Source organism: Petromyzon marinus, chromosome 34, assembly GCF_048934315.1.
Source record: "Petromyzon marinus isolate PM22_M1 ecotype Great Lakes invasive population chromosome 34, UKy_Petmar_22M1.pri1.0, whole genome shotgun sequence".
Lineage (NCBI taxonomy): Eukaryota > Metazoa > Chordata > Hyperoartia > Petromyzontiformes > Petromyzontidae > Petromyzon > Petromyzon marinus.
The window spans coordinates 7,846,427-7,866,033 of NC_133700.1; the positions used below are offsets into that span (position 1 = coordinate 7,846,427).

The 19,607-nt window shown below is 50.5% G+C and overlaps 1 protein-coding gene across 1 annotated transcript in view; it reads left to right on the forward strand.

The window, feature by feature from the left end:
• Window positions 1–18,722, forward strand: part of LOC116948660 (homeobox protein Hox-A13-like) — a 33,248-nt gene extending 14,526 nt beyond the window's left edge. Inside the window, exon 3 of the mRNA XM_032965562.2 lies at window positions 17,882–18,722. Within this exon, the coding sequence (XP_032821453.2) occupies window positions 17,882–18,129 (248 nt within the window). The 3' untranslated portion in view covers window positions 18,130–18,722. The remainder of the gene's footprint in view (window positions 1–17,881) is intronic.
• The last annotated feature ends 885 nt before the right edge of the window (window positions 18,723–19,607 follow it).

Below are 19,607 nucleotides of genomic sequence, written 5' to 3' on the forward strand. Positions count from 1 at the left end.
TGAGTCGCCCTCTCTCTCTCTCTGAGTCGCCCTCTTTCTGAGTCGCCCTCTATCTCTCTCTGGGTCGCCCTCTCTCTCTGAGTCTCCCCCTCGCCCTCTCTCTGAGTCGCCCTCTCTCTCTCTCTGAGTCGCCCCCTCGCCCTCTCTCTGAATCGCCCCCTCGCCCTCTCTCTCTCTCTCTGAGTCGCCCCCTCGCCCTCTCTCTGAGTCGCCCTCTCTCTGAGTCGCCCTCTCTCTGAGTCGCCCTCTTTCTGAGTCGCCCTCTATGTCCTCTGAGAGCGAGGAGCGGGACACTGTGCTGCGTTGGCTGCGCCGTTGCTCCAAGTCGCAATCAGTGTAATGATAAAACTAAACTTTAATAATACATTTTACTACCACGATCAATCCACTGCTGGATGAATGTATATCCAACCCCTACGCATCCCTGCTGGCCGTGCACATGCCAACAATCCGCGCATTGTCTGCGCAGTGTTACTAATTGGCTTTGACAGGTACTGGAAACACTTGGCTTCCACATGCACGCATTCCACTGTGCCCGCCTGTGTTGTGTATCCAGTGTCCTTTGCTTTACCGGCGAAGTAACCACGTACGGATTGTTTGCGTGGGCCGATCGAGAAATGCCATTATCAATCCACTGCTGGATGAAGGGGGGGGGGGATTGTTTGACCATACTTCCCCATGCTGCTAGAGTTGATGATGTTAATGGTGGTGGTGTAGTACCGGGGTGGTGGTGGCGTTGTGGGACTGAGAGGTTCAGAATCACAACTGGAGAAATCCGATGAGCTATGAAGCTCATTTCCAAAGATGTCCAGTCGGTTACAGAACTAGTTCAGATATTACTCGACACTAATGTTAGCCGCGGCCGGGAATCGAACTCACTGCTCCACCCTCCCCATGTACACATGTCGAGTGTAGAGACATCTGTGAAAAAAAGAGCTTTATAACTCATCGGATTCCTGCAGTATACATATTCTGATTATAAACAGACATTGAGTATTACGTCCTTGTACATGGGTACGCATATCTGTGTACACGTAATTGTGTTTTACATGCACGTTGTGCGTACATTTAGTATGTCGTGCTGATATCTGATGTTTTTATACTGTATGGCGCTGTATCCACCTTGTACATGTGTCGTGACTGACTTGTAGACGTACCGACTTCTTGGAGGCAATTCTTTAATTAAACACCGAGTACACGCTGCACACTTTACACAAGACACAACACCCTACGCTGTTGCACACTCTCTGTCTCTCGCTTATACGCAACTCCACGCTGGTTGCGAGCCTACAACACGACGCTAGCCGTCTGACACTGACGGCGCTGAACTAAGACGACCAACTCCGTCTAGCAGCGCAGTTATCAAGTGGAGACGACAGCGGCGGACGGCGACGATCTTCAGCAGCCACGACGACGACGACGACGAGGGGATCCCACTCCAAACGACAGCCCCGAGCTCCCGCTCGGGGTCCCCTTTTATCCCGTCAGCGTGGCCTCGCTCCGCCCCGGCCACGCCCCCCTTCTGGAACCCACTGGGGGGTTCTCGACGCGTCACTTCCGTAACCTTTCCCCTAAATCCCTCTCGGGTCTATCACGTGGCCTGCTGTCAGTCAGGGCTGCTGAAAGCTGCAGATCCCCATCCCTGCCAGCAGCCAGAGCTATGCTGATTAGTGACCAAGTCTATGTCACTACACTTGTGCAGCCCTTTGTAATTTCCACCGCTGGATGAAGACCTACCCCCAAGGCGTGTCGGTCCAGGGGGGTTTGCTTGACCATACTTCACCAAAGGCGGTCAGCGAGGGGATTCTGAAGGCAAAACATCGGGGAGCATAGACGTGCAGTAGAGTACAACTGTTCATTTTCCTGCACCGTCGCTATGCTGCCCGCAAAAAAAACGTAACCGCGAAGCAGCCTGCAAGTCGGTGGACAGAGTGGCCGTCCATCCACGTGGTATACAGACTCGCACCTGCTTGGGTTGTTGGTGTAAGCCTGCACGTGTGTGTGCGTCAGTGTGTGTGTGTTAGTGTGTGTGTGGGGAGCGATAGTGTAGCGGTTAGCGCTACGCTGCGCTATGAACCCGGCGACATCGGTTCGATTCCCGCTCACGGCCAACACCAGTGACGATTATCTTAACCGATCCCGGGCCTCCCCTAGGTCGACTCAGCCTCAAATGAGTACCTGGTGCGGTGTGTAAACATCGCCACTGTGGAGACAAAGGCGGTCGGGCGTGGTGCTGGCCACCCGCCCCCTCGTGTGCCGTGCCGGCCTTTATAGGTGCTCGCTAACAGCACTTGCCCCTACAGTCTGTTAAGGCTATACGGGGGATCTTTGTCTTTGTCGTTTTTATACAGCTCCTTGTGATCTCCGGGTGAAAGACGCTTTAGTAGTGTCAATTATTACTATTCATGATGAATCTGCGTTGCTTCCGAGATCCGAGGAGATGATCGGACACGCCCCGAGTGGTCTGGTCACAGGCTAACGATAATAGTAGTAGTACATGGGGCCTAGAGACAGGATTGTGGTGTAGGTTTTTAATGATGTTCTAGACGGGCTAGAGAGGTGAGATTTGGCACAAATCTAGCCGAGCCCCTGATTATGATACATAAAATAGCGAACGTATTTTGTTGTTTAAAACGTTGCTGGGGGGGGGGGGGCTAAAAGCGGAGGCACGCGGAGGTCGCCGATTTGGTTTCACGGACGGGGGGGGGGGGGGCAGCCTCACTCAGCCTGGAGCCCCCCAGCGCTGCTGCGAGTCTCAACACTCACGCGGGATACGAGACCCGTCAGCAGCATCATCATCATCAGCAGGAGTGGACCGAGTAATTCGCCTCGCGTGGAGTGTGACGCTGAAGCCGACTGAAAGCACACAAAGCACGCACACGTACGCCTACATACATACATAGCTGCGTGCGTGCATGTACTCGACACTCACGCAGGATACGAGCCCGTCGTCGTCATCATCAGCAGTTGTCGTGGTGGTGGTGGACTGAGTAATTCGCCCCCGTGGAGTGTGACGCTAAAGCCGATGGTAAAGCAGGGGGGAGGGGGGTGAAATAATAACGAAACGTCACATTAATTATCAGGCGGGGCGGGGGGGACCCCTTGCATGTGTAAAGCGCCGCGCCTGAACGAGTCTGAATTTAAAATCAAATCCCGGCTGCAGTTCAGTTTTGTCTCCGCGTCCGTCCGTCCTTCTCGGGGGTGAACCCAACGCGGTAGCCGTGGTGTGGGAAGTCACGCGGTGGGCCCCGCAACGAATACACACCAGGTCCCGCCATAGGAATGTGGAATTGTTTTCATCGTTGGCTTTGACGCGGTAGACGTGGGAGAGGAGGCCAAATACCACCGTAGAGGGGCCAACCCGATGGCTCTCTCCAGTTAGAGGCCCTTCCGGCGGCAGTGGCGTGAGTAAGCAATTGCAGGGCTGCAACTTTATCCTTTGACAGGCCTGGCTGCGTACGGTGCGAAAGAAGTTCAACATGGTACATAACCAACATCGTCGATCAATGCATCAGCAGTTGCATGATGATGATAAGGATGGTACTTCAATGTATTAGTCGTAGCTTTAGGGTAAAATTACTCGACACAATCGTCAGCAACGCTTCCTTCAAGTAAAAAATATGTCGGCGTCGTTTCTGGCAGTGGTCCTTCTCCAGCACGCATTGCGTGCCACGAGTAAGAGCCATTGAAGAGGGCCATTGATTGGAACGTTGCGAATTGGCACATGCTGCGTGCTGAAGAAAGAGAGGGCCCTTGCCCGAAACGTCGCTGATTGTCTCCCCACCCCCCTTAAACATTTTTAAGGCTAAGGATGTTGTCGTCGAACCTCAGCCAAAAATAAATGCGTTCAGTGGTAGTTTAAGGAATATTTAATATTTCAATCGAATATTGCAGTTCAGCCGTTCGTCCACAGGTGACGCTGTGGACGAGTCGCCCGCGTTGCACGATTTCAGAATCGGAATGTTTATTTATCCTGGAGGAGAAATCCGATGAGTCATGAAGCTCTTTTCCACAGATGTCCAGGAGGGGGGGGCGGGGTCGGAGCGTTATAACAATAAAAACAACAATCCAAAAACACGCAAGTATAGGAAATGTAAACAAACCACTTAAAAATATAAACAAACTAAATTGAATCTCGCCAGATAAAGCCCCACTAGGGAATTAACGTATTTTTGTTTTAGAAGCGGCAAAGCTATCGCAAATGATAGCTCAACAAAGTGGTTTTGGGGCCGTCCATAAATGACGTCACGCACCTAGGCGGGGGGGGGTCAGACATTTGTGACGATGTGTGACGAGGGGGGTGGGGGTTTGAGAAATGTGACGTCACATCAAAATGCGCAACTTTAAATAAATATAGACAACACGTTCTACTTAATTAAATATACTTTTTAATAAATGTTTTCTAAAAAATGTTTGTGGGGGCAGAGCTTTGTGACGTCATATATGAGGGGGGTGGGTCTGACTTCTTGTGACGCCGTGTGACGAAGGGGGGGGGGGGGGTTAAAAATCATCCAAAATCGCGTGACGTCATTTATGGACGGCCCCTTTTATCCCGTGGACATTTATCGAAGCAAAATAATCTCAACATTTGCCCGCTCACGCCGTCTCGGAGATGGAATTCGCCTCTTGACCATGGGACGCTATAGCAACTAAAACTAAACTATATATTATTTTTTTTTACCAAGTAATGCCCCACTGAGCTGCATAGCACTTTAACAGAAGCGACCCGGCAATCACAAATGATAGCTGAACGTTAGTGGCTTATCATCACGTGGAAATTTATAGAGGACGTAATAATCTAAACGCATGTTTCAAGACACGCACACACATTTATATTCTCATTTCCGTGGCTGTGCGCTATCCGTTTTGGCTGTGGAAATGAAGACTTAAACAAAAAATAAAACTAATTCGTGTAATCAATTGTCGAATTTATCTTCGCCCGCAACAACAGTCGCCAAACATCAAGGGCCAAAAAGGCCAGGAACAAACAGCACGACAAAAATTGTAAGTGATGAGAGGTGTGTCGTTTGTTTTGTTTTCGACTCGAGTAAGGGCTTCAGAGGTTTTTAAGGTGACGTAGTTTTAGTATTTATGATGTAAATGTGTTTACGGATGGCAGCTGGGTACACAACAGAGAACGTGAAGGAGAATAATCACGGAGAGGCAGAGTGAGATGTCCTGGGACAGGCGGTGAGAAAATAGGAGAGGGTGAATACGATTGTACGTGTGCACGTTGAACTTCTTTCACACCGTACGTAGCCCACCGTGCTCATCGGAGGTGCGGATTTGTTACCAGATGGCTGAATTCGCAAGACCAGAACAGTGACCTGGGTGCATTAGTCTGCCAGTAGGGGCGGAGCGGGGTGGGGGGGGTGATGATTGCTGCTGTGTAGTCTCGCCTAGGGCACCCCCAAGTGGCAGCTGTCCCTGTACGGCATAACGTGACTCAGCCCCCTGGCCACGACCCAAGTTCGATTCCCGCTCAGGGCCAACACCGGTGAAGATTATCCGAACCGGTCCTAAGCCTCCTCCCTTCGATCGACTCGGCCTCAAATAAGTACCCGGTGCGATGTGTGTAAACATCGCCACTGGGGAAATAAAGACGGCCGGGCCTGGTTTTGGCCACTCACCCCCTTGTGTGCTGTGCCGGCCTTCATAGCTTCTACTTGCTAACAACACTTGCCCCAACAGTCTGGGGGTTTTTTGTCTTTGATCGCAATTGAGGAATTCTTTGGGGTGATTTTTCGAAATTGGAAAATGTGGACCCCGACGCGGGCACACAACCTCCCGCTCTTGCGAATGACGTCACGGAATCGTTAACGTCCACTGTGACGTAGACGGTGCGCAGTGTTGTCATGGTTACTGTAACATCTGCGCAGGATTAATCGGGGCGGCCGCTGGATTTGAACTGTGACCCCCCCCCCCCCCGCAACAACAAGACGTGGCGAAGGCACGGGAGGGGGGAAAAATACGAAGATGACGGTGGTGGTGATGGTGGTGGCGATGGTGGTGATGGTGATTACAATGGTGTGGACGAGTTTACAAAGTGAAGAAGTGCGAGGGAGCAGTGTTATGACCTGCAGTGTGTTGAGTGGGTGACTGAGTGGGTGTGTGAATGGGCGACTGAATGGGTGAGTGAATAAGTGATTGAGTGACTAAGCGGGTGACTGAGTGGGTGGGTGGTTGGATGAGTGGGTGGGTGACTGAGTGGGTGGATGGGTGAGTTGCGACCTTGCATTGTGATGGTTGAACCCAGTGTGGAGGAGTCGACACAGTGGTCAGGTTGGTAGACCAGAGGCCTCGACATGGCTTGACCATTCCCGTTGTCAGAAAGGGTAGGGGTGTTCGCGATGCGTTTGTGTTCGCCTGCTAATACCATTATTTTTCACGATGAATTCACGAAAGCAATTGGTTTTTTTTTGCATCGTATCGTTGAGACTGCGTGGTTTATTGTTTACCGTATCATCCGTTTTGTTTCTATGTCTGTTTGAAACGGTCCATATCATTGGTATTGTCTCGTTTTGCATTCGTCCATAATGTTCTGTTTCACTCTTAAAAGTTTTACACAGGCCACGTTCTGTTTACGTGACAAACCCCTTACTAATTGGCTGTGTCGGGTGGTGGCGGGATTCACGACGCAATATTTACATTCACGCTCTCTAACCCCCCCCCCCCCCGTACTATGGATAGTTCTGCACTGTTCGCAGTTTCTCTTTTGAACTCGGTGTGTCAGCCCTTTTTGTCTAAAAGCGATTCGGTGAATAGATACATCGATATCAGATCAATAATCGATATTAGAATCAATAACCGATGGGTGGTGCCCCCCCCCCCCGCCGCCCTCATGACGCCTTCAAACTAAACATGAAGTTTGGTATCTGCCACCTTTGATTTGCCGTCTTGCCCTAGGGGGGACGGATCTGACTCTACTCATTTTTATAATATCTGACCCGTTATTGTCCCGTTTCGTTTAGATTGTACACAGACCACCCCCCACCCCGTGTTGGTTGGTTGTCTGTCTCTCTATTCGCATGGTCATGCGATGTCTATATATACACACACACACATCGTAAAATTACCGATGGATCGGACACATTATCTGATGAAGCTGCTGCGTTGGTAGCGGTGCACAATTTATACTCACAACAAACTCAACACACTCGTGAATTAAAAAAAAATCACGTAGCTTTAAATTCAAATGAGTTTTGATTTAAAGCTTTCGTGACTGCAGTAATTCATATTCTTAGTTTTTTCGGTAAAGTCACGTTAAAGAGAAACAACAAAATAATAATATATATATAAAACAATAAAAAAATTCTCACGACGTTTCGACCATGATGACCGTTTGAGTTATGGTCGAAACGTCGTGAGAATTTTTTTATTGTTTTATATATATTTTATTATTGTGTTGTTTCTCTTCAACGTGACTTTACCGAAAAAACTAAGAATATCAAATGAGTTTGTTTAGTAGTAATGATTTTGTATGATTTAAGTGGGTTGTCTGGAACCCGATAACCACTATTAGTGTCACAATTCCTAATTACAAACTTTTAATTCAAATTAATTTGTTTAGTAGCAACGATTTTACATGATTTAAGTGGGTTGCCTGGTACCCGATAGCCACCGTTAATGTCACTATTCCTGTAAAATATTGTGGCTTTGCTCTACGAATTGGCATGTTTTGTTTACGTGACAAACCTTACGAATTTGCTGTCGGGTGGTGGCGGGTTGAACGACACATATATTTACGCGATCTAACCCAAAAAAAAACTATTATGGGTAATTATTCCTATTTGCAAACTCACGGTCATCGGAAAACACGTTTCAAAATGCAATTCTCATCATAAAACCCCGCTCTTATCCATCCACACTCTCTCTACTGGCCTCTCCATGAACTGTACGTGACATGAGGGCAACCGACCGAAACGTCGCCGATTATATATCATCGGTGAATGTGGTGCATCGGTGGGTTTATGTCGCCGTTCCATTATATTATTAAGAGCGAGCCATCGGGATGCGTGAACTGCTGAACGCTAGAATCGTTTCCTATCGATTTACCATCCCGTGTAAATCGACCTATGCCGATTATCGTACCCTATATATAGCGGCACGAAGTGCGCATAAATAGTCGCATTCTCGATTTTTTTAAACAAGTTTTGCTGGCTGGATGCATGGATGGATGGACGGACGGACGGACGGACATATGGACGATCGCATTACGAGATGCCTGTTGATTACAACAACAACTCGGTACGTTCGTCAATAACACCGTGTGCGTGGCTTTTAAGAGATAAAGAATATAGATAAATAGGTGACGTTTCGGGCAATGGCCCTTCTTCATTGCACCATGGCTCCCTTAGCGCGGCTGCCCGTGCTGTGCTTCCACGGGGCAGAGAGAGAGAGAGGGACACACTTAAATCACGTGGTTAACGCTCTGCTTGGTCGCTTCTATCCATTGCACCGCGAGTGGGGAGGATACGGAGAGGTCTGGGGGAGAAGGGCAGGAGTAGTGGGTTAGCACCAGTACCGCCTTGAACGCTCCTCCGTTCGTCGCTTCTCAAATGCACTGCGGTGTTTTTTTTCTGGAATATTTTGCTGTGTTTTTCCTGGATTTTTCTGTTGCGCGTAGTCACTTTAAGATGTTTCCTTTGGTCGTGTTTTTTTGTTTTGTTGCTGGTTGCACCCGAGTCAAGAGCCGCATGGCTCAGAGGGTTGTACCTAATAATAAATGAAATTGAAACTGCGTGGGGCGCTATCGACCTGACCCGCTTGAGTTCGATTCGCAGCCACGTTTCACATCGGTGCCGAGTGATGCGTGTTGTTTTTGTTGTTGTTTGTAAGCGGGCTTGGGTCTGCCCCTGGGTCGACTCGGCATTACATGAGCACCGTGGCCTCCTCCGGCAACTGGGGAGGAGACGAAAGATAATCGGGCGTAGTCGCACAAGCACCCCTCATGCGCCATGTCTGCACCTTAATAGGCGCTCGCTAACATGACTTCCCCATAGAGCCTCAGCCGGTGATAGGCTACACACGGGGGGGGGGGGGGGGTGTGCGTGTCTTTGGTGTGTGTGTGTGTGCTCGAGTCTGTGGGGAGCGGTGGCGCAGTGGTTAGCGCACTTCGCGACGAAATCCAGACACACGAGTTCGATTCCCCGCTCACGGCCAATAACAGTGGCGAATATTTGAACCGGTCCAGGGCCTCCCCTAGGTCGACTCGGCCTGAAATACCTGGTAGTGTGTGTGTACATATCGCGACGAGGGAGACAAAGGCGTCCGGGCGTGGTGCGGGCCACCCACCCCGTCGTGTGTCGTGTCGGCCTAACTTCGTAGGTCATCGCGAATAGCACTCGCCCTCAAAAGTCTACAAGGCCAGACGGTTTATCGTTGTCTGCATATTGATGCACACGCGCACAAGCACGTGAATATCTACACGCACGGACACAAAGGCACACAGCTTAACAGAGATGGTGGCGATACTATTATTATTATTATGGGTATCCATCCGCTCCTAAAAGTGCTCGCAGGCTGTATCAATGCGCCTCTTAAAGTATGCGCGTACAGTTGTGCGCACGGTTAATGCGCGAATTATATGCGCCACGTCGGTTGTGCCACGGTGGTTCTTTGGTTTCTTTGGCCATACCTCGCCACACTTTCGGGTTCGTGGTGCCGTGGGATTCTGGAACGTTCAGAGCGCGGTGCGGGTGGACGTCGCTGCACGCTACTCATTGCACTGCACTCCCGTGTACGCGTGGACGGTTTGTACCAATGCATCGTTAAACAGAATGCCGGGTTGAGAGAAAAATGCTCCATTGTTAAAACTGCAACACGGCCCCTTCTGTTTGTTCGTCGCCGCCGCCGCTGCCACGACCCACGGGGCAGATAGCCCCGTGGGTCGTGGCGGCGGCGGCGGCGGGCAGATAGCCCCGTGGGGTGTCCACTGGCACGTTTCGTCATTAGTTTTCCACTCCCCTCCGTCTTGGAGTGCACAAATGTGCTCAAATGGTGGCCACATCTTTCTGGCACCGATCTATTGCGATGTCGACATCGTCACGACGATTCTCCGCGCGGTCTTCCTCTTTTTCCGGCTCCTTCCATTTTTTTCCAAACGAACAGCGCACTTTTTAATGTTCCTGTTGTTGCCAATCCTATTGATGTCTGTGTGTGTGCGTGTATCCAAATAGTGCCCAGTTTCCTTCTCATCACTGCCTGCGTCAGCAGGTTGTCTTTTTCAACGTGCAACATTTTCTCACTTCTACTGTCGGTCCAGTTGAGATGCAGTCTCCATCTATAGCAGTCCATTTCGAATGCCCAATGTCTTATCTCTGTCAGTTTCTTTTTTTCTTCCAGTGCCCAAGTCTGGCGGGAACACGAAGCTGGCTGTAATGAAACACGCACGTTGTTCTTGAGATGTTCAGTCTGGTCTTTTAGCTGATGTGCCTGCTCCTCCAGATGCTGATGAATCCCGCCATTACTCCGTGTTTGTCTTTGTGATCCAACGCTCTTATTTTTCCCATGCCAGGAGACTTCCCAAGTATGCACATTCCTTCACGTGGACAATCTTGCTGCTTTCTCGTACTATTACTCAATGTAATCCCTTCCGAACACCGTCTTCGTCTTTTCCACGTTGACCCATCCAGAACATCACAATTCACAAAAGTCACTCATTCGCGGCCATGTACTGTCCACGTGTCTCACGTGCCATACCGCATGTGCATTACGTTTGGAGAGCGGTGGCACAGTGGTGAGCGCAACTGCACGATTTGTAACCCCGGGGGCTACTAGCGTTCGATATGTCGACCACGGCCCAAAATCCGTGGCAAAGGGATGGAGATCTGAACGGGACATGAACATTCACCGACCAGCTTGGTGAAGTGTGGTCAAACAACCCCTGTGACCGATACGGCATGGGAGGGATGCCTTCATCCAGCAATTGGTTTGACAACGGTACCGTTATAATCATTAAACTATTAATGAAAATATAGGAATACGCATGTCAACTCACTGAATCGTGTACAGGCACGAAAGATTGTGTATATACGTGCGCTGCACACAACTTGCGAGGACATGGCGTTATAGCTGACGTGTTTTTATAATTATTCGCAGTCCTTGGTCAATCTACTGCTGAATGAACGAACACATCCTAGCCTCCTGTCTGTTTACTTAAACTACTAAAACCACTTTTTATTTTTATTTTACCAAGTATGGAGGCCCATTGAGCTGCATAGCTCTTTTGCAGACGGGACCTCTCTATAAATGATATCTCAGAGACGTGCAAACTCCAAATATACAACAGGCGTCAGGGTCGGGATCGAACGCACGACCTCCTGCATACCAGGCGAGGTAGTTAACATCTCCTAGCCACCATGGCGCCCTTGAGTTGAATGGACCCTGGCTGCCAGGAGAGAGATACGAACGGAGGGCTTGCTAGTAGGCTACATATATAGATATACATTTGTATGGATCACATATATTTAAATAAATGCACGTATTCCTACGCATGTGTAACGTGCGCATGATCCGTTTATAGTGTAAGATGACGAATCTACACATTGAATTTGAAACGGTTTGCATTTCGCTTGGAGGTATATATGATTTTAAGGCCCGATATAAGATATTATACATTGTGTGAGACAGACGAACGACGATGATGATGATGATGTGTTTGTGTATTCAATACTTTGTCATTGCCCTGGCTTATGTACTTACATTCATATATACCTAAAGGCCCCCCCCCCCTATAGCCTTTACCAGGCTACAGGGGCAAGTGCTATTAGCAAGAACCTATGCAGGGGTGGGTGGCCAGCACCACGCCCATCGATGTTACTCATTTGAGGTTGGTCGACCGAGAGGAGGCCCAGGTCCAGTCGAGAGCGGGAATCGAACTCGGGTCGCCGAGTTCGTTGCGCGGTGCGCTAAACATTACACCTCCGCTCATCATACAAACACACAAAGATGCCCTCGATAGCCTGAACAGAGTGTAGGGACATGTGCTGTTAGCGAGCAAGCATCTACGAAGGTCGGCACGGCACACGAAGGAGTAGCTGGACGCCTTCGTCACCCCAGTGGCGATGTTTACTACACACCGCACCAGCTACACATTTGAGGCCGTGTTTTCCTAGGGGAGGCCCGGGACCGGTTCAGATAATCGTCATCCGTGTTGGTGGCAGTCCTGCGCTCTCCACTCACGAAGACGAAAGATCCCCCGCCCCCCGTGTGTAGTCTTTGACGGACTGTTGGGGAGCACGTGCTGTCAGCGAGCACCCGTGAAGGCCGTGGGCACGGCACACACGAGGTGGGTGACGCACAGTGGCACGTGTCACACAGCCGCTCTGTTTTTAAACGTTTGGCAACTGGATTGTTGCTTTGGGCAAAAATAAAACCAAAATAACCAGAAGAGACGGCGTCGAATTCGGGTTAAACAACAACAAAACAATATCAAATTTCAAGAGACGCAATTGCACGCGAATAACATCACGGGCTAGCCGATCCTTGCTCTCGATGTGAGTGAGTGCATTGGGATCGGTGGGAGCAGTGTAGGGAGGAGAGGCTGTTACAGAGTAGCAATATGGGGGGTCGCCCCCCCCCTCACCACCGCCCCCTATTTCAGTAAGGCATCTATAAATTGATCATCCTGTATTATTAACTTGTATTATAATTCACACGTAATCGTGGTTTCTTCAATACATGTAACAAACAGTCGTTATTGCACGCACGGGGAAGAATATAATACTTGGCTTAGACGCCGTCCGTTCTTCCACATAGAAGTCTCTGGCAATGATTTCCCAGAGTTTGTAGTTCGGCAAGGATTGCTGATGAATCCAAATGCAGGCAAAATCACTCCGTGTCTTCCCTAAAGAGCTATTTTCGTGCCAAACGTATGTATGTTTGTAGGGACGCCAGAGTAGCGAAATGTTAACTACCTCGCCTGGTATACAGGAGGTCGTGGGTTCGATCCCCACCCTGACTCCTGCTGTGTATTTGGAGTTTTCGTGTCTCTCTCTCCCCGTGATCGCGTGGATTTTTCTCCGGGTACTTCGGGTTTTCCTTCCACATTTAGAAACTACACGGGTTTGGAATATTTGGCTGCTATGAATTTCCATGTGATGATAAACCACTTCGTTGAACTATCATTTGTGGCCAGGTCGCTTCTCAAAAGATCTCAATAGCTCAGTGGGCCTTACCTGTTAAAATTAAAAAAAAATGTTTAGCTTTAGTTCATGTTGACATTTTTTATGGTAACGTACGTAGCCAACCGTGCTAATTGGAGTTGCGGGGGAAGGACAACAAAGTTAACATTTTCAAGACATGTTTAATACACAGCAATACTGTATGTTGAAACAATGTAAATGTACACACGTGTAAAATACAAACAACATGCGCGCATGTTGCTGCGAGCGAACAAATAATTTTGTGAAACGTGCGAGTGCGTGTCTGTGTGCGTGTGTATCGTGGGGAGCGGTAGTGTAGCGGTTAGCGCGCTGCGCTATGAACCTGGCGACCCGGGTTCGATTCATCGCTCACGGCCAACACCAGTGACGATTATCTGAACCGGTCCCGGGCCTCCCCTAGGTCGAATCAGCCTCAAATGAGTACCTGGTGCGGTGTGTAAACATTGGCACTGGGGAGACAAAGGCGGTCGGGCGTGGTGCTGGCCACCCACCCCCTCGCTAACAGCGCTTGCCCCAACACTCTGTTGCAGGCTACATGGGGGGATATTTGTATTTGTTGGTGAGAGGTCCAGGACCGGCTAACCGATGTGAGCCGCGGTCGGCAAACAGAACTCCCAGCGTGGTGCGCTAATCACTGCGCCACCCCTCATGTATAAAGATACCCCGTGCCGGCCTTTATAGGTGCGTGCTCGCAGCACTTGCCCCAACAAACTGTGTTAGGCTACACGGACGATCTTTGCCTTTTTTTACAATATACGAGTACTGTATACGCGTGGGCGTGTATAGATTTGAGTGTGTATACGAGCGTTGTTTATACACTCGTCGACGCATTGTGTATACGAGTGTATACGCGCGTATTGTGTATACGAGCATATGTATAGGAGTGTATACATATTGTGTATAGGAGTGTATACATATTGTACATGCGAGCGTATTGTGTATACGAGTGTATACACATTGTGTATACGACTGTGTACGAGTGTGTACACAATGTGTGTACGAGTGTGTACACAATGTGTGTACACAATGTGTATACACAATGTGTGTACACAATGTGTGTACACAATGTGTATACACAATGCGTATACACAATGTGTATACACAATGTGTGTACGAGTGTGTACATAATGTGTGTACGAGTGTGTACATAATGTGTGTACGAGTGTGTACACAATGCGTATACACAATGTGTGTACGAGTGTGTACACAATGCGTATACACAATGTGTGTACGAGTGTGTACACAATGCGTATACACAATGTGTGTACACAAAGTGTGCGAGTGTATGCACAATGTGTATACACAATGTGTGTACACAATGTATGCGAGTGTATACACAATGCGTATACACAATGTGTGTACACAATGTGTGAGAGTGTATACACAATGCGTGTACACAATGTGTGTACACAATGTGTGTACGAGTGTATACACAACGTGTGTACACACAATGTGTACGAGTGTAACTCGGGAGTTCACAGTTCCTGAGCACAGGCCCAAAGGCCCCAAAAAACGTCGAGGGGCCAGCAACGAACAGCACCGTCACTGTCCGCTTGCTTTCGCCTTCAGCGTCACACTCCACGTGAGAAGGCGATTTACTCGGTCCACTCCTGCTGCTGATGAGGCTGCTGCTGATGCTGACGGGTCTCGTATCCCGCGTGAGTGTTGAGACTCGGAGCAGCGTTGGGGAGCTCCAGGCTGAGTGAGGCTGTCCCCCCCCCCCCCCGTTCGTGAGTGAAACCAAATCGGCGACCTCCGCGTGCCTCCGCTTTAGCGACCCCCAACATTCTAAACACCTCCGTTGTTGTTGTCGTCGTCGCTGTTGTTGTCGTTGTTGTTGTCAGATCGTTCTTTAGGATTACAAAGTAGAGGACTCGGGGCTACGATGTCCAGCTCTCTCTCTATCTCTCCAGCCCGTCTAAGGACATCGCTAGAATTCACATCACTCGCTCGCCCTCCGATGACCACGGCGGGTTGCCTACGTACCGTGCGAAAGAAGTTCAACATGCACGCGTCCACGCACGGCCGTCAGTCGTACGCATCGCGTGCCAAGCTAACGCACTGCTGCCTCCCAGAGCCTTCAGAGCGCAGGGATCGGCGGGCACCTGCGGCTCCGAACCCGCGTGGGGGTTTCTCCTTCAAGAGCTGCGGCGGGAAACTCGCGCGGCCACCACCGCCGTCCCAATCTTGATTTGAAGTTTTCGTGACTGCAGGAATCCACATACTCTTGGGTTCTTTCGGTAGAAACAATACTAGATCACGACGTTTCGATCGCAACACTAAAATGTTTACTCTTTTTAAAAAATATATATATATGTTGGTTGCCAAAACCCCCTTGTTTTAGAACATAGTGAGAATTGACATCACTCGCACGCGGCTATGTTGAGTGTATATGACTCCGCCTCCGTTGGAGGTGTTCGCTCATGACAGCACCTGCCCGCACCTTGGCTACATGTGGGGGGGGGGGGGGATCGTTGTTGTGAGTGTGTGCATGTGTGATAGTGGGGAGCGGTGGTGCAGCGGTTAGCGCGCTGCCCCACGAACCTGGCGCACCCGGGTTCGATTCCCGCTCACGGCCAACAGCGGTGACGATTATCTGAACCGGTTCCCGGGCCTCCCCTAGGCCGACTCGGCCTCAAATGAGTACCTGGTGCGGTGTTGTAAACATCGTCACTGGGGAGACGAAGGCGGCCGGGCGTGGTGTTGGCCACCCACTCCCTCGTGTGTGGTGCCGGCCTTCATAGGTGCTGCTCGCTAACAGCACTTTCCCCCAACAGTCTGTTGAGGCTACACGGGGGATCTTTGTCTTTCTATCTATATAAGTGGGGCACCTATCGATTCTTCGCCACGGATTAGGCCAACATTGATTTCCACGATTCATGATCACAATTCTATTGAATAATTAATTCTTCACGTACAGTTTTCTCTCGGCTTGTGTTGTTTTTATTTTACTCCATATGGACAGATTGAATGGAATGTCTCGCACGACGTTTGCCGCAAACATTCCAATGATATCATTATTAGCAACGAGTCGCAGCGCGAATGATCAGTGAATGTGCATTGGTGCTCATCTCGAGTCGGTGGTGGAAATTCCACATTGCTATGGCGGGGTGGGTGTTGGGGGGGGGGAGGCGAGTCTACCCGTAGGCCAACAACCGCTGTTGACTTCTCCACAGAGTGGTTACTAGTTTTAACGACCCACGAGGGATGATGGGCTGAGTCGATGCCTTGTACTCGCGAGCCACTCGCTCTCCCGCTCGGCCACCTCGCGGTTCGATTGATCATCTTCTTTGGTTCTTTCGGTAAAGTCACGTAGAATGAGAATAAAATAATAAATTGATAAAATAAAATAACACAATAATATTCTCACGACGTTTCGGCCACAACACAAGCGGCCTTCATCAGGTGAAGGGGGCGAGACTGTCTGGTAGGACAGCCGCTTGTGTTGTGGCCGAAACGCCGTGAGAATATTATTGTGTTATTTTATTTTATCAATTTATTATTTTATTCTCATTCTACGTGACTTTACCGAAAGAACCAAAGAAGATGAATCATTGCAGTCACGAAAGCTTTAAATCGAAATTCGATTGATCATCTTTCACGAATTTCAAATAATCAATGTTCACCTGCACAATTATCACCACTCAGCTCATGCATCATCATTGATTCGAATCGATCGATCCATTGCATCTTGGCACGTCTAATGTGCTCGTGTGTGTGCGCGCGCGCGCGCATTGTGATTGATGTGTGGGGGAGGGAAGCGGAAGTGAACCCGTCAGCGCACTACGCTTTGAATCCACTCGCGGCCAACACCGGTGACGATTATTATTATCTTAACCGGACATGGGCCTCCCCTAGATCGACTCGGCCTCGAATGAGCACCTGGTGCGATGGGTAAACATCGCCACTGGGGAGCCAAAGGCGGCCGGGCGTGGTGTTGGCCACCCACCCCCTTCGTGTGCCGTGCCGGCCTTCATAGGTGCTACTCGCTAACAGCACTTGCCCCCAACGGTCTGTGAAGGCTACACGGGGGATCTTTGTCTTTGTTGTTGAAGGAACTGGGTAGATCCGAGTTCAATTCGCTCTCGCGGCCAACATCAGTGACGAGCTTTCAAACCGGTCCCGGGCCGCCTCCCCTAGGGTCGACTCGGCCTTGAAATGAGCACCGGGGAGACAAAGGCGGCCCGGCGTCCGGGCGTGGTGTTGGCCACCCACTCCCCTTTGTGTGTAACAGCACTTGCCGCAACAGTTCTGCTTAAAGGCTACACCCGGGAGGATCTTTGTCTCATTATGATTTCTGAACGTGCACATGCATAGCGATGTGGGTGCGCGCGTTTGTGTGTGTGTGTGTGGGGAGCGGTGCTGTCGTGGTTAGCGCACTGCGCTACGAACCCGACGTCCCGAGTTCGATTCCCCGCTCACGGCTAACATCGGTGGCGGTTATCTGAACCGGTCTTGCACCTCCCCTAGATCGACTCAGCCTCAAATGAGCACCTGGTGCAGTATTGTAAACATGGCCACTGGGGAGACAAAGACGGCCGGGTGTGATGCTGGCCACCCACCCCCTCGTGCGCCTTTCGCGGCCTTTTGTAGCTGCTCGCCAACGGCACTTGCCCCAGCAGTCTGGTTAAGGCTACACGGGGGATCTGTTTTTGTGTGTGCGTGTGTCTCCGTGCGTGTGTCTCCGTGCGCGCGCGTGCGTTGCCCTCTCGCAGACGGCTCGCAACCTCCTCACGAGATGAGCCTCTTCCGCCGGGGCCGCAAGAAGAGAGTCCCCTACACCAAGGTGCAGCTGAAGGAACTCGAGCGGGAGTACGCCGCCAACAAGTTCATCACCAAGGACAAGCGGAGGAAAATTTCGGCCGCCATCAGCTTATCCGAACGCCAGGTCACCATCTGGTTCCAGAACCGCAGGGTCAAAGAAAAGAAGGTTGTGTCCAAGATGAAAACGACTCACCTGTGATGAGGATATAGCGTCGGGTGAAACGCACGCATACATACACAAAGACAAATATTTGTTCCCCTCCTCGACCACCCGCCCGCTGCCGGTGTGGCCTCTCGAACAGGCTGCTGCTGTTGGGGCGAGTACTGTTTGCGAGCTCCTCGTGAAGAAGGCCGGCACGGCACACGAGGTTAGGTGAGTGGCCAACGCCCGGCCGCCTTTGTCTCCCCCGGTGGTGGTGTTTTTTTTTGTGCACGCGCGCACACACACACACACACCGCGCACCGGATAGTCAATTCACGGTCGAGTAAACGTCCACGAGGACGTCTAAGGTGCGGCGCAGGACCCGGTCCAAACATTCACAGCCACGTCACTCGTTGGTCGTGAGCGGCAGTCGGAAACTCGGGCTCGCCGCGTTCGCAGCGACAGTGTGCTGACCACTGCGCCACCGCTCCCCACACCGCACACACGCACGCACACACACACGCATTCACGCACACACGCATTCACGCACACACGCATTCACGCACGCCCGCGATGCGTCGAGCGCGGCGCTCATCACTGGCGTTCCGAACACGTGATCTCTGTACCTGACTGATTAATGAAGCTTAGATGCTGGGTTTTTTTTTGGGGGGGGGGGGGGACATGGGGGTGGGGGGGACTGAATAATGGCCGCGGGGGGGGGGGGCATCTGCAGTAAATTATTTGAAGGAATTGAATCGTTGAGTTAACGATGATGTTATTAATCACGATGGTGATGATGATGATGATGCCACTGCGTACGGTTTTTTTTGGGGGGTTGCGCTGCTGTACAACTCTCTCCGATCGTGTCTGTGTGCGTGTGCGTGCCTTCGGATCGTCCCGCGTGTCGTTTGTGGGCACGATGACCGGCGCGTCGCTCCGCACACGCCCGGAAGGCTTCTTCAATTCAGTTCGAGTTTCAAGATCGATTTTAGTTTTTTTGTTTTTGTTTTAACCCGCGTGAAGAACTGCAGAGATCATCTCACCTAATCGGTAAGAACTAATCGCATAAAAACCCCGAGTGCGGTAATCCTTCATTTAACGCAGTAGATGCGTTCCTGAAAAGTACCGCGAAAAAGCGAGTTGTTCCCGAAATTGGTCACATTGGTGCCTGTAAACTCAGCCTGCAACGCATCCCATGGCGGGAGACACAAACGTCGTATCATCACGCTCGGCCGCGCAAAAAAAATAGTCCGCCATCGATCGCTCAGAAATCGTGTTACAAGAGGCGCGCGTTCCACGTTGTAAGGGGCACATTCCGTGTTATAAAGGGCGCGTTCCACGTTGTAAGGGGCACATTCCGTGTTATAAAGGGCGCGTTCCACGTTATAAGGGGCGCTTCCGTGTTATAACGCTGCATGTTACACGTTACAAGGGGCACATTCCGTGTTATAACGGTGCACGTGACACGTTATAAGGGCGCGCACGTTACACCGTTGTAGCGACAAGTGTTCCCGAATGGACTAAGCGCGTTGGAA